Here is an 18,809-nt window from a genome sequence, read left to right on the forward strand (position 1 = left end):
GCCCGGAGCCCCCCGGTCGTCGGGCCGCGAGCGAATTCATTAAGTGGGGCGCGGGGGGGGGGGGGGAGCGAGGCGGCGGCGGCGGCGGCGGCACCATGTTCCCGGGCGCCGCCTGAGCCGCCCGGCCCGGCGCCGTCGCTCGCCAGCCGGGCCCGGGGGGCGGCCGGGCCGCCGGGGCGCCCCCGCCGCGGAGCGTCGGTCGGGAGGCGGGCAGGGGATGAGGGGGCCGCGGCCGGCGGCGGCGGCGGCGGCGGCGGCGGCGGCGGCCGGGGGCGGCCGGTGAGCGCTGCGGGGCGCTGTTGCTGTGGCTGAGATTGGGCCGCCGCCTCCCCCACCCGGCCCGCGCCCTCCCTCGTCGGCGCTCGCGGCCCCGCGCCTCGCGCCCGCGCCTCCGGCCTCGCCGCCGGCCGCCGGGCCCCGCCGCCCCCCGCCGCCCGCGCCCGCGGCGCCGCCCGCCCGCCCGCCGGCGAAGATGGCCGAGAACTTGCTGGACGGCCCGCCCAACCCCAAGCGGGCCAAGCTCAGCTCGCCCGGCTTCTCGGCGAATGACAGCACAGGTGAGGGGCGCGGGCGCGGCTGTCAGGGGCCGGGCGCGGGGCGCGGGGCGGCGGGGCGGCGGGGGGCGGCGGGGGGCGGCGCGGGCGGCCGCCGGCCCCGGAGTTGGAACTTGGAAGTTTCTTGGCCCGCGTCCCTCGGACGAACGCCGCCCCGGGGCCGCGGCGGGCGCGGCGGGTCGCGCGGCCCGAGCCGGCGGCGAGCGGGCCCCGGAGTCGCCGCGCCGCGCGCGCCTCCCGGCCGGGCCGGGCCGGAGCGGGGAGTTGGGACGGCGCGTGCCGGCGGGGCCGCTGCCCGGCCGGGCCCGAGACGCCGCGCGGGACCCGGTAACAGGACGGAGGAGGGAGGGTTTCTTTTCTCTTGTTTTCCCGAGAACGGTGTTATGTTAGGCAGGAAACGAACTAAGCTATTCTTCTTCTTCTTTTTTTTTTTTAAACTATTCTCCCCCCGCCCTCCCCCCCCATGGCACAGCCTCCCTGAAAACTACCGACTCAGATCAGTTGCCCAAGGGAAGTGTCTTTAATTCTCGGCCCGCTCGCTCGCGCGGAGTTCCCGGCCGGCTCGCGCAGCGCCAGGAACTAGTTGTATTTCCTCTTTGAAGCCGGCCTGGGCATCGGGAAGGCGCGTGGGGCCGCCGCGGACGCTCCGGGCCCCGGCAGAGCTCGCATTTCTCCAGTCCGCGCTTGGAGTAGCAGCATCTGAAAATCAGTTTATAATGAATGGGCCCAAATTGAATTACATCGCTGTAGCGGTGCCTTCGACTGCAGGCAGGCAGCTGTGCCGCTGCTCCAGGGGCTGACCACTGGCATATTTCTGCTCGTGGTCAAAAGCCCATTTGTGCTCCTGGAACAACACAGAACTTGTAGCTTCAGTTTTAATAATGTAGTGATCTCTGGAATATTATTTAATGTCGAAGTGAGAGGAGTTGACTTTAATAAATGTTGGGACCTCCCCCACTCCCACCCCAGGACCACACCCAGCAGCGGGGCTGGGGGTGGGCTGGGACATGCTTTGCGGTACATGCGACCCAGGCTTCACACATGAGAGGCATGTACTCTGCGCCTTGACTTACATCCCAGAGCCTGGGAAATGATTTTTTAAAAAATAGTCATCGGGAGGTTCTTGTGTCTGGTTAGAGTAGAAGTTGTTAAATTGTAGGACTTACTGAGACTTGTGGCGTATACAACTCACCGCTGATCCTCTTCTTGAACTGATAAAGTTGTTAAATGCTGGTTTTGTAAAATAACTTTATTGGTGACAAGAAAAGTGGAAACAGCCACGATTTAAATGCCCTTTTACTGAAGAACAGATCTCCTTTGCTTCATCTTGCCACGTTTGAATGAGAAGTCTTGAGTAATATAAACGGTAGAGTGGTCAAATCAGTGGACGCTTGTCCTCTGAAATCGGTAACTTTCTGAATGGCTTTGCCAGGGTTTCTCGGTGAATGGCGTTATTGTAGCTTTTGTTTTATATAGAGGGACAAATGGGTAACACAAGGTTTAACAAAAAGCTTTTCCTGCTATATACATGCTGCTCTTCCCAAATGGAGCCCTCGGGTGCTGGCCGTTTTGAGTAGTTCTCTTTTCCAGGGGTCAGGTACTTATCACTAGCTTCGCTCCTAATCACGGCAGAGTTCTCAGGAGGATTTCTCACTCTGGACCACGTTTTTACCCTTCTTTTTCAGGGTTTTTCTATCCTTGTGAGGTATGGGGTTTTTACCGTTCCAAGTGTAGAACAAAACTCGGTCTTAAAGTAGCTCTGATTTAAAAAAAAATCAAGGAATAAAATTTAGAGACAGAATGGGATGGTAAGGTGCATGCCTTGCATGCACAGCCGATCCCTGTCCCCTCCCTGGCACCACATGGTCCGTCACACCCCTTCGGGAGTGGACCCTGAGTGCTGAGCCAGGAGTCAGCCCCTGAGCACCACCAGGGGTGGCATAGAATCTAAGGAGAGGAAAAAAGAAAATAATGAAATTTACTACCATATTTAAGTTTATGGCCTTGGTTACCTATTCATCGGTCACATCACCTCTCCTTGAACGGATCTATTTGCGTGCGTGTGTGCGTGTGTGTGTGTGTGTGTGTGTGTGTGTGTGTGTGTGTGTTGGAGGGGATGATAAAGAAGGGATCATGGTCAAGCCCACTAAACAAGGTGCAACCTCGGTTCCTGTAACTCGTGTAAGGCAGGGATCAGAAGGGTAGCAAGCAGAAAGGGCCTACAGGATTCGTATTAACCAAAGGAATGAAGGCTCTTGGATAGAATGGAAAGTGGGGAGAGAACTGAATAAATTCATTAACATCTGAGCCTTGTTTTATGAAGGGGTGTGTTTTGAGGCCGCTGGTAGGCAGGTGTTCCCTCACCATGTGTTAGCCTATGAGGAAGGAGGGCTTCATGCCAGGGAAGAGGTGAAGGTGAGCAGGGGAGGGAGAAGGGGTGGCAGAGGCCCCAGTGCACGTCTGTGGGGACTCACAGGGAGCCTTGGTGTGTCTTAGCCGGCCCTCTCAGGGACCTGGCAGCAGGCTGACAAAGAGAGCTGACGTTGGGCTGTTCGTCCACCACGGGAGCCCCTGTGGGTCTGGCAGCCTGGCTGGAGGGTGGAGAGGTGGCCGCCTCGGGTGCAGCAGCGCGCTGGCCGGAGGAAGGGAGCTGTACTTGCACCCGTCCCAGCTAAAAGCGGGTGCTGCAGTGGCAGAGTGTGATGGTGCCAGCAAACATTCGGCATTTTCTTGCTGGTCCCTAAAGCCTTAATCATAACCACTCGCTTTTGCTTATGATGCACCTCTTGGCACGCCTTTTTCTTGACCACACCTGGCAGTGCTCAGGGATCACTGCTCAGGGGACCACATGGGATGCTGAGGACGGAACCGTGTTGGCGGCAGGCAAGGCAATGCCCCACCTGGCCTTTCGTTCCGACCGACCCTCGTGGCACTCCTTAAGTGGAGCAGGACTTTGGGTTCACTGGTGTAGTTAGTTGTGTGTTTTGGAAACTTTAATATGCCCAAATTAAAACAGCATAGTAGTGCCTTCTGACCGTGGGAATTCTGATTTTACAGTGGAGAGGAAGACATAGCCAGGCAGGCAGCAGACTCCTGTGGAGAGGGGTAGTGTGAGGCTTGAGCTCTTTGAAGTTCAAGATTACAGCAGATCGCCTATTTAGACAAGTTTTGAAGACCGCCTCCGAAGTTGCCACAGGTATATTTCGTCATGGCCGTGTGTGTGTCCCCGAGCAGTTGATAGCATGAATCCCTCCGCATGCAGGCGGCATTCATGTGTGAGGGAAGCTGAGGGCAGCTGTAGTCACCGCCAAACCACCCTTTCTGGGGAGGCGGCGGTCTGTGTGTCTGTGCTGTGCCCTTTCTCCCTTGGAGCCGCCAGGATGCTGGGCGGTGGGTGAGAAGGCAGGTGTGCAAAGGTGGTCTGCCCAAAACAGCTTGAGCAATGGAGCCCCAAACAACGGAGGGGCGGAGTTGGGGGGTAGGGTGGAGTTGAGACAGGTTTGTTCCTCCAGGGTCACTGGGCAGGGACCTTCCCTGGCCCCATCTTCCCATTTATTGCAGTGGGTAATTGATCAGTAAGTTTCAGTTTAGCTTTTGGCTAAGTAGGAGTTTTTGTCGAGCTTTCTGGGACTAGGGCTTTTCATGCATTTGCCTGCTTTACTTGTTAGAAAGGAGGAACTTCAGTAGCCTGAGGGGGGTGACTCTGTTTGAAGCTCCTGGGTTGCTGGCTGCAGGCGTGCGTCCTGCGCAGGGTGCCTTCCTGCACTTAGAGGTAGAGACTCTTGGAGATCAGAGGAATTCTCTAATTCTCAAACATAAATGAATAGTGACGTAGGGACAGAGGCTAAATCTTCCGGGCCAAAGTGTATGTTAGAATTTTGGTACCGCTTCTAGAACGTGCTGTCGTAGTTTGTGAGAGTCTGGTCACTTGGTGCTGTTGAAGTGCAGACTTCGTGTCTTTACTTCCGGTGTTTGGAAACAAAATCGTTTCCGGTGACTTTTCTCAGAGGATGTATGTCCTTGTTAAGATGCGGGAGCCTTACTGTGGGTGGCTTGGGATTCGCAAAGCTTCCTTGAAGCCGGTCTCGTCTGGAGGCCCCCGTGGCCAGGAGACCCGCTTCTTCTCCCTCTCCCCTGTGCTTCGCGCCGTCCCGGGTGCTCCTGTTCCCAGCTTGTCGATTGCTCTCCCAGGCCAGCGCTTGGAGTACTTCCCAGGGAGCGCGAGGGCATGCCAAGGGTTGCTCAGAGTTTTGTGCACAGATGTGACTGGCAATGGCAGAGAGCCCTTCTAGGGCCTTCCTGAGCCTTTGTGTCGTGGAGGTCGTGAGCCTTGCATACTCCCGAAGCTCTTGGCATGCAGAGTGGGGTCTGCCGGCTGTGAAGGGCCAGAATATGTGTGTTCAGCTTGGTGAGCGCCGTGGCCCCTGCTGCAGCTCCCTGGTGACATCGTAGTGTCAAAGCTGCCCTGGACAGTGCAGCACAGGTGTGTGCAGCTAGGGGCCAGAAGGCTTCTCAAGCTCTCGTACCCAAACCAGCAGCCAGGGCGTCGCGCCCTCAGTCATGTACGGCAGGCATCACTGTGTCATGGCGACCTGTGCTCTGAGCCCCATTCGGGCACATCCAGCCGCCACAGTTACTCTGGTCTGGGCGTCTCTGAAAAGATGCCTCCAAGTTTCCTGAGCTGCTGAAGCCCAGAGCAGCGGGGCTGCAGGACGGCGCTTCCGAGCGCGCTCACGGAGCCCGTCTCCCTTTCCTTCCTCTGCAGGCTGACTTGCTGTTTCACTCAGGGCCTGCGAACTTTTCAGAGCCAGTCAGCAAAGGCGATTGTCTTGCCTTTGCACGTTATTTGACTTTCTGTGGCCCCAGTGAGCCCCACGGCGTTTTCCTCTGCAGTGGCCTGAGAAGCCTGACCCGCGCCGCGCCTTTGGCTCTCTCCCTGCCCGGCCAGAGGGTGCCCGGGTGCTCTAGCCGCAATCCTGCCTCTCTCCTTCTTTTCTTAATGAGATGTAACTTTTTGTTTTGTTTTGTTTTTTTTGGATCATACCCGTCCATGCACAGGGGTTACACCTGGTTCAGGCACTCAGGAATTACTCCTGGTGGTGCTCGGGGGACCCTATGGGAAGCTGGGAATCGAACCTGGATCTGCCGCATGCAAGGACAAACGCCCTCCCTGCTGTGCTATCACTCTAGCCCTGAGATGTAACTTTTATTTCACTTTATTGACTGTGTTCTTTTTGCTCCCGAATTCCATGGAGACAGACCCTCGTACCTCTCCTGGGCTCTGTGTGTGCGTGTGCTGGGGTAGTAAGTAGGCTGACTCTGGAGCCAGGCTACACATTCTTTTCCCTCTCTCCTTGTTGGTGAAGTTCTGTCAGCTCTCTGTGCCTCAGTTTCCTCTACTGTAAAACAGAGATAATAAGCGCCGCCTCCTTGGAGGGTGATTGTAAGGGGAGGACGGAATGTGGAGCAGAGGCTCGGTGCCCTGCCACCCTGGCTTCCTGCGTGCCTGTTTGCCACCGCCCCGGGAGCCAGTGACTGAGTGTGGAGAGCGCGGGGCCGTGGTGTAAAGACTGCCCAGCCAAGAGCTGACATCAATACTATCGATTTTTGCTTCCATTTTCAATGGTATTTTGAAAACATGAACACGGTGGCAAGGAAATTGTAAAATTACAAAATGTTAAGTGGTGTCAGTTTTCTGGAAGCTTTTACTAATTTTTTTGTTTCTGGCTTTTTGTTTTGCTTTTTTTTTTCTCTTTGGGTCACACCCGACAGTGCACAGGGGTAACTCCTGGCTTTGCACTCAGGAATTACTCCTGGCGGTGCTGGGGGGCCCTATGGGATGCTGGGAATCGAACGCGGGTTGGCCGCGTGCAAGGCAGACGCCCTCCCCGATGTGCTATCGCTCCAGCGGTGTCTTTAGGTGCTGAGAGCTGGATTGACAAGAAAAGAGGTTAACCTTGGGAAAAGAGCAGGAACACACGTGCACTCATGTGCCAGACGAGTGAAGAGACCAGTCTGAGGGGGCTTCGCACGCTTGTGCTCCTGTGTGCAGAAGCCCATGCTGGTGTCCATGTTGGGGCTTGCGTGTGTAGGGCGCCTCGGGGCAGGTGATGGGCCTTGGCCAAGGGCAGGCCGGAGTGTGTGGTGGGCCCTCCCGCTTGCGGCAGCTGAGCGGGCACGCTGGTCTGCTGGCCTTCCTGTTACGGGGAAAGGATTTGAACCACTCTCAGCAGCTGTGTTGTGTGGGTAAGACCGTGGCTCACATCTGAGGTCTCTCCTGTGAGCTCCTAAAACTCCTGGTTTTAGCCTATATGTCCAGTGTCCCCCTCAGTCTGCTTGGAAGCCTTTGCCGGGTGGCACGTTTCCCCCCAGACACCGTCCCTCGCTGGCCTGTGGTGGCCTGCAGCTTCAGCATTGATGGGCGGGGGTGGGGGCCACCTGCTCTTCTCATTCAGCCCTGAGCTGCTTTGTGAAGGTCCCTCATAGCAGAGTGCGCACCCTGAGGCCAGGGCCTGCTGGGGGGGGGCAGGGGGCGGAGCTAGCCATCCTCTGAGCTGTGCCGTGGTCATGAATCACTCAGATTTGGGGAGAGCACTTCAGATGCAGAAAAGACCCAAAAGTAAGCAAAGGAGCTGTTTTCTATTTCAGTTTCTTAGACATGGCTAGTGACTTGTCTTTGAAAATCTGCCTGTCAGGGCCAGAGAGAGTCCAGCTGGTGAGATGCTTGCTTGCTTTGGGTATGGCCCCTTGAACCCACCACGGGTGATCTCTGAGCCAGGAATAAGTCCTGAGCACAGCTTGATTTGCCCCCTCACCCCTGCATAAAAAAGGAAAAAGAAAATTTGTCTCTTAAGTATTTTTTGGTTCTGAATTTGGGAAGCAAGATAATTTTCAGTTTTACCTCTAAAAGTCGAATTCTTCTCCCTCTCTAACCTTACCCTTGGAAAGACTTGAATACAACCATATCTTCTGATATCTCCCTGTGTTTCACTTCCATTAATCAGAAATGTGTTCAGTTGAAACATTGCTAAGAGTAGCAAAATGGTGAGAAAAGTTTGCTAAGTCTGACTTTCCTATTAGTAGGTGTCTTATTTACTATGGCAAAAATCTCTTCATGCACCTGTGCCTTCCCTTGTACAGTATGGGTTTCTGGGCTGCAGCGACTGTTGACTGGAACTTTATGCTATTGCTGTATGTCAAGGTGGGGGTGGGGGTGTGCTCCGTAGCTCAGAGACCCTGGGGCCACACCTGGCGATTCTCTGCCTGCCTCAGTGGGCATATTAAATTTCCCCCCTAATTCAAAAGTTCCCCTTTTCACTGTCCCAAAAGTATTTTGAAGTTTTCTCTCAAAATTCACCTGTTTGTACATATTTAAACACTATAGTTAGAATACCCAGAAAACAGCAAGAAAAATAAGTTCTTAAAAAATGATAGATTGTAGATAGTGAGTTGTGCGGTGCTTATATAAAGTGGACTTTGGTATTTGATTACAAACCAAATGATACTCAAGAACTATAGAAATCAAATTATTAGGGCTTGCTTTGACAGTTATGGAGTATAAAAGCTTGACCCAATTCCTTTGGATTAAAATATTTTTACTATTTGTCACCTGATTAAAAGTAGAAGAGCCTCGGGGCTGGAGTGATAGCACAGCGGGTAGGGCGTTTGCCTTGCACGCGGCCGACCCGGGTTCGAATCCCAGCATCCCATATGGTCCCCTGAGCACCGCCAGGGGTGATTCCTGAGTGCATGAGCCAGGAGTGACCCCTGTGCATCGCCGGGTGTGACCCAAAAAAAAAAAAAAAAAAAAGCAAAAAGTAGAAGAGCCTCTAATCATGACTCAGAGTTGACGGAAATGTCAGAGCTTTTTATACTAGGAGGTTGGCATTGTGGCACTCAGGATGGTGCCCTGGCCGTGGCTCCGGGTGGACATCCCGGCTCTTCAGGTCTGTGACTCGAACCAGTGAGTTTACATCTGCGCTTCGCGGGTGACTGTCCTGTTCCATCTCCGAAAGGGACTCTGAGTGCGGAGCTTCTGAGTTCCCTTCCGGGTCCTGAGCAGGAGGGGTCTGCTCTGTTTGTTGTGGGATTGTGTTGGAGAACACTGGTGGTCGCTGTGGCGCCCGAGAGGTCTGGCCCAGACGCAGCCGGCGAAGGTCCCCCTGAGCGAGTGGGAAGGTGCGCGCTCCCCGTTCTGCGTCGGCGCTGGTGCGGGTAGTCTAGGACCAGCAGAAGACACTTCACTCGATGTTTGACGTTAAAGACTGCTCTTTACTGGAAAACATCTAAGTGAAACTTTGTCTAGTTTTTTTTTTTTTTAATTTAGATTTTTTTTTTAGAGCAGTGACTTAATTAGGACTTGGAGAAAAAAGGAAGTGAGTGTGGAGAAATTATAAAAATAGTCTTTCTCACCTCTTCACACCTGTTAGAATATCTGTTGTCAAAAAAGATGAGAGTAAGTGTGGGTGAGGATGTGGGGAAAAGACAACGTTTGTGCGTGCTGCAGAGGTGTGACCTGGTCCCGCCAAGTGGGAAGCTAGAGGTGTCCACAAACAGCTGGGCATAGAGTTCCGTAGGGCCCAGAGCGTCCACTTCTGCGTCTGTCTGAAGAAAATTAAAGTACTCCCCAGAGAAACACGTGTGCAGTCCAGCATTCACTGCAGCGACATTTACGCTGTTGTAATAGTGTAATGATATTAGAGATCCGAAAACAGCTTGTGTCTTTTGACAGATGAGTGGATCTGTGTGTGTGTGTGTGTGTGTGTGTGTGTATCTGGTGTTGTGTTGTGTTGAAACATTACTTGTCCAATGAAAAAATCATGTCATTTGCAGTAACATGCACAGGCCCTGAGGGCGTTATGCTCTAAGTAACTTCAGGATCTTAAAAACCCTAAGAGGGCAACAAACTGAACTGGACAGAGAACAGATGTGATTGTTGGGGGGCTGAGGACCAAAAGAGTAAGGGAATGAAAAGATGTGAGCTTTCAGCTATTAAAAAAAAGGCCACGAGGATGCAAAAGTATAGAATGTGACTATTGTTAAGAATGTATTGTGTATTTGAAAGATGCCAAGAGAATAAAGAGACTTTAAAAGTTCTCATCAAAAGAAAAAAGCTTTTTGAAACTACATATGATTATAAGTGATAACTAGATTTACTGTGTGGGCTTTCCTCAGCCTATACAGATACCAAATCATTATGTTGTTCATGTGGAACTATATTGATGTGTGTTGATTATATCTAAGAAATTCATTTTTTGGGTGGGGGGTCACACCAGTGATGCTCAGGGATTACTCCTAGTTCTGCACTCAGGAACTACAGGTGGACCATATGGGGTGCTGGAAATCGAACCCAGGCCGGCCGTGTGCTAGGCAAACTCCCTACCCGCTGTGCTTCAGTCTGGCCCCTAAGAAATCTTTTGTAGGAAAAAAGTTATGAAGAAAATAGCAATGGGATTACTATTCTAACTTTGTTATTTAGTTGAAATTTCAGTGAAACTTATTTTCCACTTTGGTTCAGCTACTGGTCTTAAAAGGGATTCAGCTCTCGCTGTCTTCAGACAAATCGTATGTATAATAGGAAGTTATTTCAATAGTTTAGTATTTTTCCATTCTTCTAAGTATTTTAGAGGTGGAATTTATTTTATGCTAGTAAAAATTGTCTGGTGACATAGAGATTTCCCCCTCTAATTTGTTGCCATTTTTACATTAACTCTCACTTAAAGATTTTAGTAAATAATTTTACCAAAATAGCAAAAGTGCATGTAGTATTGATAATATTTTTTGGCTTGGTTGTGCCTTTGCTAGTGTTGTAATTGATTTTTTTGGAAGAACACAACTTGGGCAGAATTAAATCTTGCTGAGATCACTGAGAGAATGATTTGGATTGTTGGGAGATACGTTTGCAATAGTGACTTTCTCAGTCTTGGAAAGTCATAAAAACTGCCTTTTTTGTGTGTGTGATGCCAGAGACTGAACAAATGCAAGGCAAGTGTTCTGTCGTTGCACCACTTCCTCCGCTCCATGCTCTTTGAAAAATTAAGAAAATTTGATTTCTTTCCAAGAGTAAGAGTGGATTTGGACTTTGAAGCACCACTGATTTAACTCTCCACTGTCTAGTCGGACTCTGTGTGATGGTTGAGTGTCCTGTGCCTGCACTGCCCGGTACTGGGCCATTTATCACTTGTGATTATCGAGTACTTAAAATGTTATAGATCTGACTCAAGAACCAGCTGTAAGATTTTATTTTTATTAAAATATACTTGCGGGGCCGGAGCGATAGCACAGCAGGTAGGGCGTTTGCCTTGCACGCGGCCGACCTGGGTTCGATTCCCAGCATCCCATATGGTCCCCCAAGCACCGCCAGGAGTAATTCCTCAGTGCAAAGCCAGGAATAACCCCTGAGCATTGCTGGGTGTGACCCCCCCCCAAAAAAAAAAACCAAATAAAATAAAATAAAATTTGCTTGCCATTGGTTCCGCATGCAGAGCCTGGCAAGCTATCCGTGGTGTATTCGATATGCCAAAAACAGTAACAAGTCTCACAGTGGAAACATTACTGGTGCCCGCTTGAACAAATCGATCAAGACAGTTCGACACTGCAACAGTGCCATTGGTTTGTACTGATACGTATACCTTTGAGGGATCCATCTGAGTGTAAGCTTCTATGTGTAGACCTCACTGTACCACCTTTAAGTTTTAATTAATGTGACTTGTGATGACTGAACTTGGCCAGCATGAGCCTGAGAATATCACTCACCCTTTGTCTAGCATTTTTCTTCAAGATTTTATGACCTAGGGACAGAGTTGCTTTCTTTTTTTTTCTTTTCCTTTTTGGGGTCACACCCAGCGATGCACAGGGGTTACTCCTGGCTCATGCACTCAGGATTACTCCTGGTGGTGCTCAGGGGACCATATGGGATGCTGGGAATCGAACCCAGGTTGGCCGCGTACAAGGCAAACGCCCTCCCCGCTGTGCTATTGCTCCAGTCCCCAGAGTTGCTTTCTTGTTTTTTGTTTTTGAGACACACTGGTGGTGATGTTCAGGGGTTACTTCTGGTGGTGCTCTGGGGACCATATGGGATGCTGGGGATTGAACCCGGGTCTGGTACGAGCAAGGCAATCACCTACCCGCTGTACCGTTGCTCCAGCCCCAGGACAAAGTGCTTTTAAAGAAACCATCTGTTAAAGATGGAGAGCACTGTCAATGCTTCCTGGCTTTCAGTTCTGGATTATTGGTTCTTTAGAAAATATTAGCAGTGTGGCCGGCCCCGGGGAGCTAGTGGGAGCGCCATGGGCCAGTGTCTCTTCACAGAGGCAGCGGGAGTCCGTGTGTGTAGGACAGGATCCCTTCTGAGGAGTCCTGGGGACGTGACCTCAGGATCAAGCCTGAGGATGGACATGAGGTGGCGGGGGCACTACCCCAGGTGCCCAGAGCTGCAGAGCCGGGGAGTGTGCGGCCCTGTGGGTGCGCTTCAGAATCCAGGTGCTGGGTGGCCTTCGTGTCGTGTTAGCCCGACTGCTCTTATGGGATTCTTCTGAACTTGAGGTAAATGCTTGTTGCGTGGCGGGCACTGCTAGGTGACCCCTGCTCACGGTGGTAGCTCTGTCCCCGAGGTCAGTGCTGTGTGGAAGGAGCTTCGGGCCCGGTGGGCAGCCACTTCCAGAGGAAAGAGGCGGGGCTCATTGCGAGGTGAGGCCGGCCAGGGAAGCCAGCTCACCCTTGAGGACTTGGAAACAGACCGCCCAGCGGAGCACAGTGCAGAAAGCTACTGATTTGTCCTGCAGAAGTTTCTGTTGGGGCTTAAACTTTTGTCACTTTGACCCCTTTTTGTTTGAGAAATTTTATGTGCCTGGAGTACATGGTCATATAAAGTAGGTTTAGAGGTAAAACAGTTTCCTACAATGAATCATGAATAAGTTTATTTTTAAACAGAAATTTTAAAATTACCAGATGAGGGTGAGGTGTGGAGAGATAGTGGGTAGGGCACTTGCTTTGTACATGGCTGACCTGGGTTCGATCCCTGGCACCCCATAGGGTCCTCCAGGAGTGATCCCTGAACACCGCTGGGTGTGCCACTCAAAAATGCAAAATAAAGTTGCTACATGGGGTTGTAGCCCACAGTTTAAAAGCTATGGTTTGGGTCATTTTGTAATTTGAATCCAAGTTTATCTCTGCGGGCAGAGTTGACGCCTGCCTGCTAGGAGAGGAGAAGAGCCCACGAGAAGCAGTTTAAGAATCAGGCTTAATGTTCTTAGAAGACATTAGGAAACTCCTACAAATGGAAGCGTCTTTGAAAAAAGAAAATCTCAGATCAGAGAGATTTGGGTTTAAGGTGCTTGCGTTTGCATGTAACCGACGTGGGGTCTGATCCCTGCACTGCTCAGTCCCCAGAGCACAGTCGGGAGTACCACTGAGCACGGCCAGTGTGGCCCAAAAAGAAAAAAGAAAAAAGCAAACCCCTTGAATTGGTAATGTTTATCACTGTATCACTGTATCAGTCATCCCATTGCTCATCGATTTGCTCGAGTGGACACCAATAACTTCTCCATTGTGAGACTTTGTTGTTACTGTTTTTGGGATACGAATACGCCACGGGGAGCTTGCCAGGCTCTGCCGCATGGGCGGGATACTCTCATAATGTTTATAGGGCTCAAAATTCCACAAAGTGGAAAGGAATATTCAGGAAGCAGCCCCCTCCCCAGAGAAAGCTGGCATGTCTGTGTTCCTGTGTTCAGGCGTGCTGTGGACATGTCACTGGGCGCTGCCTCCTCCATCGCCTCCTCTATACTCCCGTTCCCACGCATTTGTGTGTCACACCAGGGACAGTGCTCAGGTCGGAGAGCAGGCTCCATTCCAAACAGCGGGCTTGGCACAGCAGGGAGGGCACTTGCTTTCCAGGGGCTGACCTGGGTTAGGTACTCGGCATCCTATGTGGTCCCCTGAGCACTGCCGGGAGTAATTTCTCAGTACAGTTAGGAGGAACCCCTGGACATTGCTAGGTGGTGGCCTAAAAAAAAAGCAAAAAATTACTTTCATGTTGTCTCAGGATTTTGTTACCGTTATCAGGTTGCATGATGTGCAATTATTTTATACCAGAGTTCTGTTTATAGGTCCCAGTTTCTGGAAAAAATAAAAAAGAATGTTTTTTATACCGGTGTCGGAGGGTACACTCAACTGTGCTCAGGGCTTGCTCTTGGTTCTGCGCTTAGAAATCACTCCTAGCAAACTCTGGAGAACCTATTGGGTGTGCAAGGCAAGCATCCTAGCTGCTTTATTATTGCTCTACTATTATTATTTTTTTCCTTTTGGGGTCACACCCGGCTATGCTCAGGGGTTACTCCTGGCTCTGCGCTCAGGAATTACTCCTGGCAGTGCTCAGGGGACCATAAGGGGTGCTGGGAATCAAACCTAGGTCAACCGCGTGCAAGGCAAACACCCTACCCGCTGTGCTATTGCTCCAGCCCCTCTACTATTATTTTTGTTAATTTATTTGGTTTTGGGGCCACAAACAGCTGTGCCTAAGGGCTTCCTCCTGGCGAGCTGGTGTGGGTGGTCATTTGTGTGGTGCTGGGAGTCACTGTGTGCACAGGAGTGCCCTGCCTGCTCTGGCCCCAGATCTTTTCTTTTTTGGGGGAGGGGGTGGTTGTGGGCCACACCTGATAATACTCAGGAGTTACTCCCGGCTTTGTACTCTGGAATTACTTCTGGTGGTGAAGGTACTGGGAATGGAACCTGGCTCAGCCTCCTGGAAGGCAATCGCCCTGCATGCCCTACTGTCTCTCCAGAACCACCCCTCCTCCCCATTTTTTTTTTAATTACAATTTTTTGGTTTTGGGCCACATCCAGCAGTGTTCAGAGCTTGCTTCTGGCTCTGTGCTCAGGGATCACTCCTGGCACAGATTTCCTGTTGAATTGCTCTGCAGACTGTTCAGCGTGGTTGTGGGAGACCAGGCATGGTGGGGGGCTCTGGGGGGAGGGGGGCTTTTTTTTTCATTCTTTTGAATGCTTCAAAGCATGTTATTTTTATAAAGAAAAACTCGTTAAAAAATAAATCAAATCCAAAGTATATTATCTTATTTGTGGTTTGAGGACTGTTAAATGGCAAGAAGTGGAGTTCTGGTTATTATTTCCTGTTGCAAAACCCTTTGACCTAGCAAGATATTATTAGCATAAAGTATAAATTCACTGAGAGGTGCCATCCAGAGATAAGGATATGAGACTCTGGGCCAGGGAGATAGAGCAAGGAGCTGGAGTCCATGCTTGGCATGCATAGACCTTGGGTTCGATCCTCTGCACCCCTGGTGGAGCACTGCTGGGAGGACCCAAAATAAATCAGTGGGGAAAAGCGTTGGTGCTGGAGTGATGGTACAGCGGGGAGGGCACTAGCCTGGCACAGGGCCCACTGGGGTTTGGTTCTTGGCAGTGCTTGTGGTCCCCCGAGCCCACCAAAAGTGATTCTTAAGCGCAGACCCAGGGGCAAGCCTTGAGCACTGCTGGGTTTGGCCCAGACTTCACCCCCCCAAACCTACCCCACACACAAAATGAGTGTCTTGGTGTAACCTCCAAGCACTTCCTTTCACACTTGAAGGTTTTAACGAATCCTTTCAGTCGAGGATTCCTAACTGTTATCAGGAAGCTACAAACCCTGACAGCAAAGCTGTTTCTTTACCCGTTTTGAAATGGTCCCTGCTTCTCAGTGGCTAGCAGCGTTTATTTTTCTTAGCAGTGCGTTGGGTACATTATATGTAGATTGTCATTCAGTATTTAGAAAACTACTTTAAAAAATTCATTAGAGTACTGGTTAAATTTTTTTTTCTCTTTTTTGGGGGTTTTGGGGTCATAACTGGCCATGCTCAGGGCTCACTCCTGCCTTTGAGCTGAGAGATCACGCTTTGTGTGCTCAGGACTGTATAGGATGCTGGGGATTGAGCCCAGGCAAGCGCCCTCCCCAAGTGCTCTCTCGATGCCCCCCTACAACTATTCTAAGCCAATATTGGACCACTTCAGATTTCTTTCTCAAATTATTGACTCCCACTGGGAACAGGGGCATCTGGAAGCATCTCAGGTATCGGACGCCACTGAGGCTGGAGCTCATCACCTGGGCTGGGACACCACAGAGGCTTCATTCTGAAAGGCCACTTTGCAGCTGGAGCCCCAAGCTTGATCCTTGGGACTGGATGATCCCAGAGTAGGGAGGTGGAAGTAACCCCAGACAATCACCAGTGTCACCTGTAAACCCAAAAAATTTTTTAAAAAAGCACAACATTTTCTTCAGACACTTAAATGGGTTCAGAAATTAAAACAAGGTTGTGGTGCGCTCCAGCGCTCGCCGGCCGTAGGCCCAGCAGGCGGCCCGAGCGCTCCAGCGTCTCCGCCAGGCCTTACCTTTCTTCCTGCACACCCCCCCTGGACCCCTTGCCACCTTCTTGCTGAGGTGGCAGACCGCGCACATTGTCAGGGTCCCTGGCAGGGGTGTGTCCCGCACTGTCTCTTTGTAGCTGCTGGACTCCACTCTCGCCGCGTGCCTGATGAGTCTGCTCTGCTCCCCACTGGTGGTGTGGTAGCTGATTCCCAGTCGTGTTCCCGAACGGGGCTTTGATGAGTAGCCCAGCCCTCTCTGTTTCCTTGGGCCGCGTGTGGCGTTGTTAAGAATGATAAACACTTGGGGCTGGAGCAGTGTACAGTGGGGAGGCACTTGTCCTGTTACGTAGCCCACCCAGGTTTGATCTCTGGCATTCCACTTGGTCCCCTGAGCCCACCAGGAGTGGTTTCTGAGTGCAGAGTCAGGAGTAACCCCTGAGTACTGCTGGGTGTGGTACTGTCGCTCTGGCCCCTGATATGCATTTTTATTTTGATCAAATTAACCTCCAAGAACTGGCACATGGTGAATTTTTAAAACCTTTCAAAGAGGCACACTGCACCCAGCATCAACAACACTGCGTTGTTTTGGTTATTTTTCTTAAACTACAGCTTAGGTAGTGAATACTTCCCTTCTTCATCATTTGGTGCCTCTTCAGTCACATGCGATTTATCTGTAAAGTTTTGGTGTGGTTTCTTTCCCCCTTTTCAGAATGTTGGGGAGCAGTGGCAGGTTTACAACTGAACAGAAGGTACTAGATTTCCTATTACCCTCAGCCTCCCCACACTCACTTTCTCTCATGGTCCACCGCGCTCCCTGAGTGGGACGTTTGTGACCACTGGTAGACTTCCAGGTTACATCATCAGCTCTCCAGGTCTAACCTCAGTGTTCACGTTAGCTCCGGGCACAGGTGCAACGCGCCATTGTAACTCCAGAGTATTTCCATTCTCTAAAGATCCCCCATCTCTGCCTCTTCGTACCAGCCACCAGCTACTGGGACACACTAAACATTTTGCCTTTTCTAGAATGTTGTACAGCAAAAATAATACAGCATGTGGTTTGGAGAGCAGAGGTTGTGACTCGGTGGTAAAGCTCATTCTTTGTATGCATGAGATCTGGGGTTCAGTCCCAATACCACAAAATGGATAATAGGAACTCATGGCGTCTCCATGTCTTTCTTTTCCTGTTTGTCCTGGGGTCACACCGACAGTGCTCAGTTCCTCTCCAGTCTTTCTTTGCCTTGATAACCTGTTTCTTTTTGTTTGTTGGTTGGTTTTGTTTCTTGGGTCCCCCCCAGAGCTCAGGGCTCCCTCCGGGCTCTGCACTCTGGGGTCACTCTTAGCAGGGCCAGTGCTGTCTGCTGCTGGGGTTCGCGAGGGGGTGGGCGGTAGCAGACATCCATTGCAGCGGGATGGCTTTTTGTCATACCCCGTGCCGCCCAGGACTTATTCCTGGCTCTGCGCTCAGGGATCACTCCTGGTGGGGAGCGAATCTAGGTTTGCCCTACCCGGTGCAGCCAGGTTTCTTAAGGCCTGATGAAAGTAACCTTGAGGGAGCTGGAGCCATAGCACAGCGGGGAGGGTGTTTGCCTTGCACGCGGCCCACCCTGGTTCAATTCCCAGCATCCCATGTGGTCCCCTGAGCACCGCCAGGGGTAATTCCTGAGTGCAGAGCCAGGAGTAGCCCCTGTGCATCACCGGGTGTGACCCGAAAAGGAAAAAAAAAGTACCCTTGAAGTGTATTTGGGAATGAGAATAGCGTTCTCATCACACTTGCTCTTAGAGAGTTAGGAAGTGCTTCTTACACATCAAATCTTTGCCCTCTGGTGCCTGTTGCAGTTTGTCAGGTCTATTTTGTTGCAGTTCATTTGATCCAGGGGCTGGAGAGGTGTATGGGGTAGGCTTCTTGGCCCTACTGGGCCGAGCCCAGTTTGATCCCCGGCACTGCGTAGGGGTACCCAGAGCACGAGTAGGAGTAAACCTGGAGTCACACATATAAGAGTGTGAAATAATTGGCTTTTCATCTAATACGAGTAGCTCGGTTTCCTTCTTCGCACTCCAGACTGCGGTTCTTGGTGTCTTTACTGCACTTAAGAGGCAGGTTTGGGTTTAGAAAAGTATCACTGGATAGATTCCTTGGTAACATGAAAATTTGTCTCATAAATTAGCTGCAAATCTGGGTTTATAAAATTGAATTGTCTTAACACTTCTCACCACATCTCTTGTAAACAACTCCTGTAATTATACTACTAGAGGATAAAATTATACTGCACTGTAGCACTGTTGCACTGTCGATTTGCTCGAGTGAGCACCAGTAACATCTCCATTGTGAGACTTGTTACTGTTTTTGGCATATCTGATGCGCCACAGGTAGCTTGCCAGGCTCTGCCGTGCGGGCGGGATCCTCTCGGTAGCTTGCTAGGCTCTCCGAGAGGGACGGAGGAATCGAACCTGGGTTGGCCAAACGCCCTTCCCGCTGTGCTATTGTTCTAGTCCTAAAATTATACTAGAGGATAAAATTTAGGGTTTGTTTTTTTTTTCGGGGGGGGGGGATGCCACCTCACGTGATCAGGGAACGCAGGGGTCACTCCCAGTGCTCCTTGGACAGCCAAGGTGCTCGGGCCTGAGAGTGTGAGGCTGGGGTGCCCCAGGTCACATTCCTGCTGGTGCCAGAAGGCCACGTGCCGGGGCTCAAACCAGATGATCCTCCCAGTCTTGCCTCTCTCGAGTGGGGCTGTGGCGAGAGAGCATCTGTGGGGTCAAGTTCCCGCATCCCCAGACCCCTGCCTGAGGGAATCCTTTTGTTGACTCTCAGGCCCAAACCCAGCCTCTTCCCTCTCCTTGGCTTGACCCCTTCGTCTGCTCCCCGTTTGCAGTGACTTTTCCTCAGTGCCCTGC

At 51.4% G+C, this 18,809-nt stretch overlaps 1 protein-coding gene across 3 annotated transcripts in view; it reads left to right on the forward strand.

The window, feature by feature from the left end:
* Positions 1-409: 409 nt before the first annotated feature.
* The window catches only part of CREBBP (CREB binding protein), a 109,016-nt gene continuing 90,616 nt past the window's right edge, over positions 410-18,809 (forward strand). For 2 of the 3 annotated variants that reach the window (XM_055137269.1, XM_055137270.1), the window contains exon 1: positions 418-557. In XM_055137269.1, the coding sequence (XP_054993244.1) occupies positions 473-557 (85 nt within the window). In that variant the 5' untranslated portion in view covers positions 418-472. Of the gene's footprint in view, positions 558-18,809 lie in introns of all 3 variants that reach the window. The other variant, XM_055137271.1, reaches the window with a different exon arrangement.

Source organism: Sorex araneus, chromosome 4 (genome assembly GCF_027595985.1).
Source record: "Sorex araneus isolate mSorAra2 chromosome 4, mSorAra2.pri, whole genome shotgun sequence".
Lineage (NCBI taxonomy): Eukaryota > Metazoa > Chordata > Mammalia > Eulipotyphla > Soricidae > Sorex > Sorex araneus.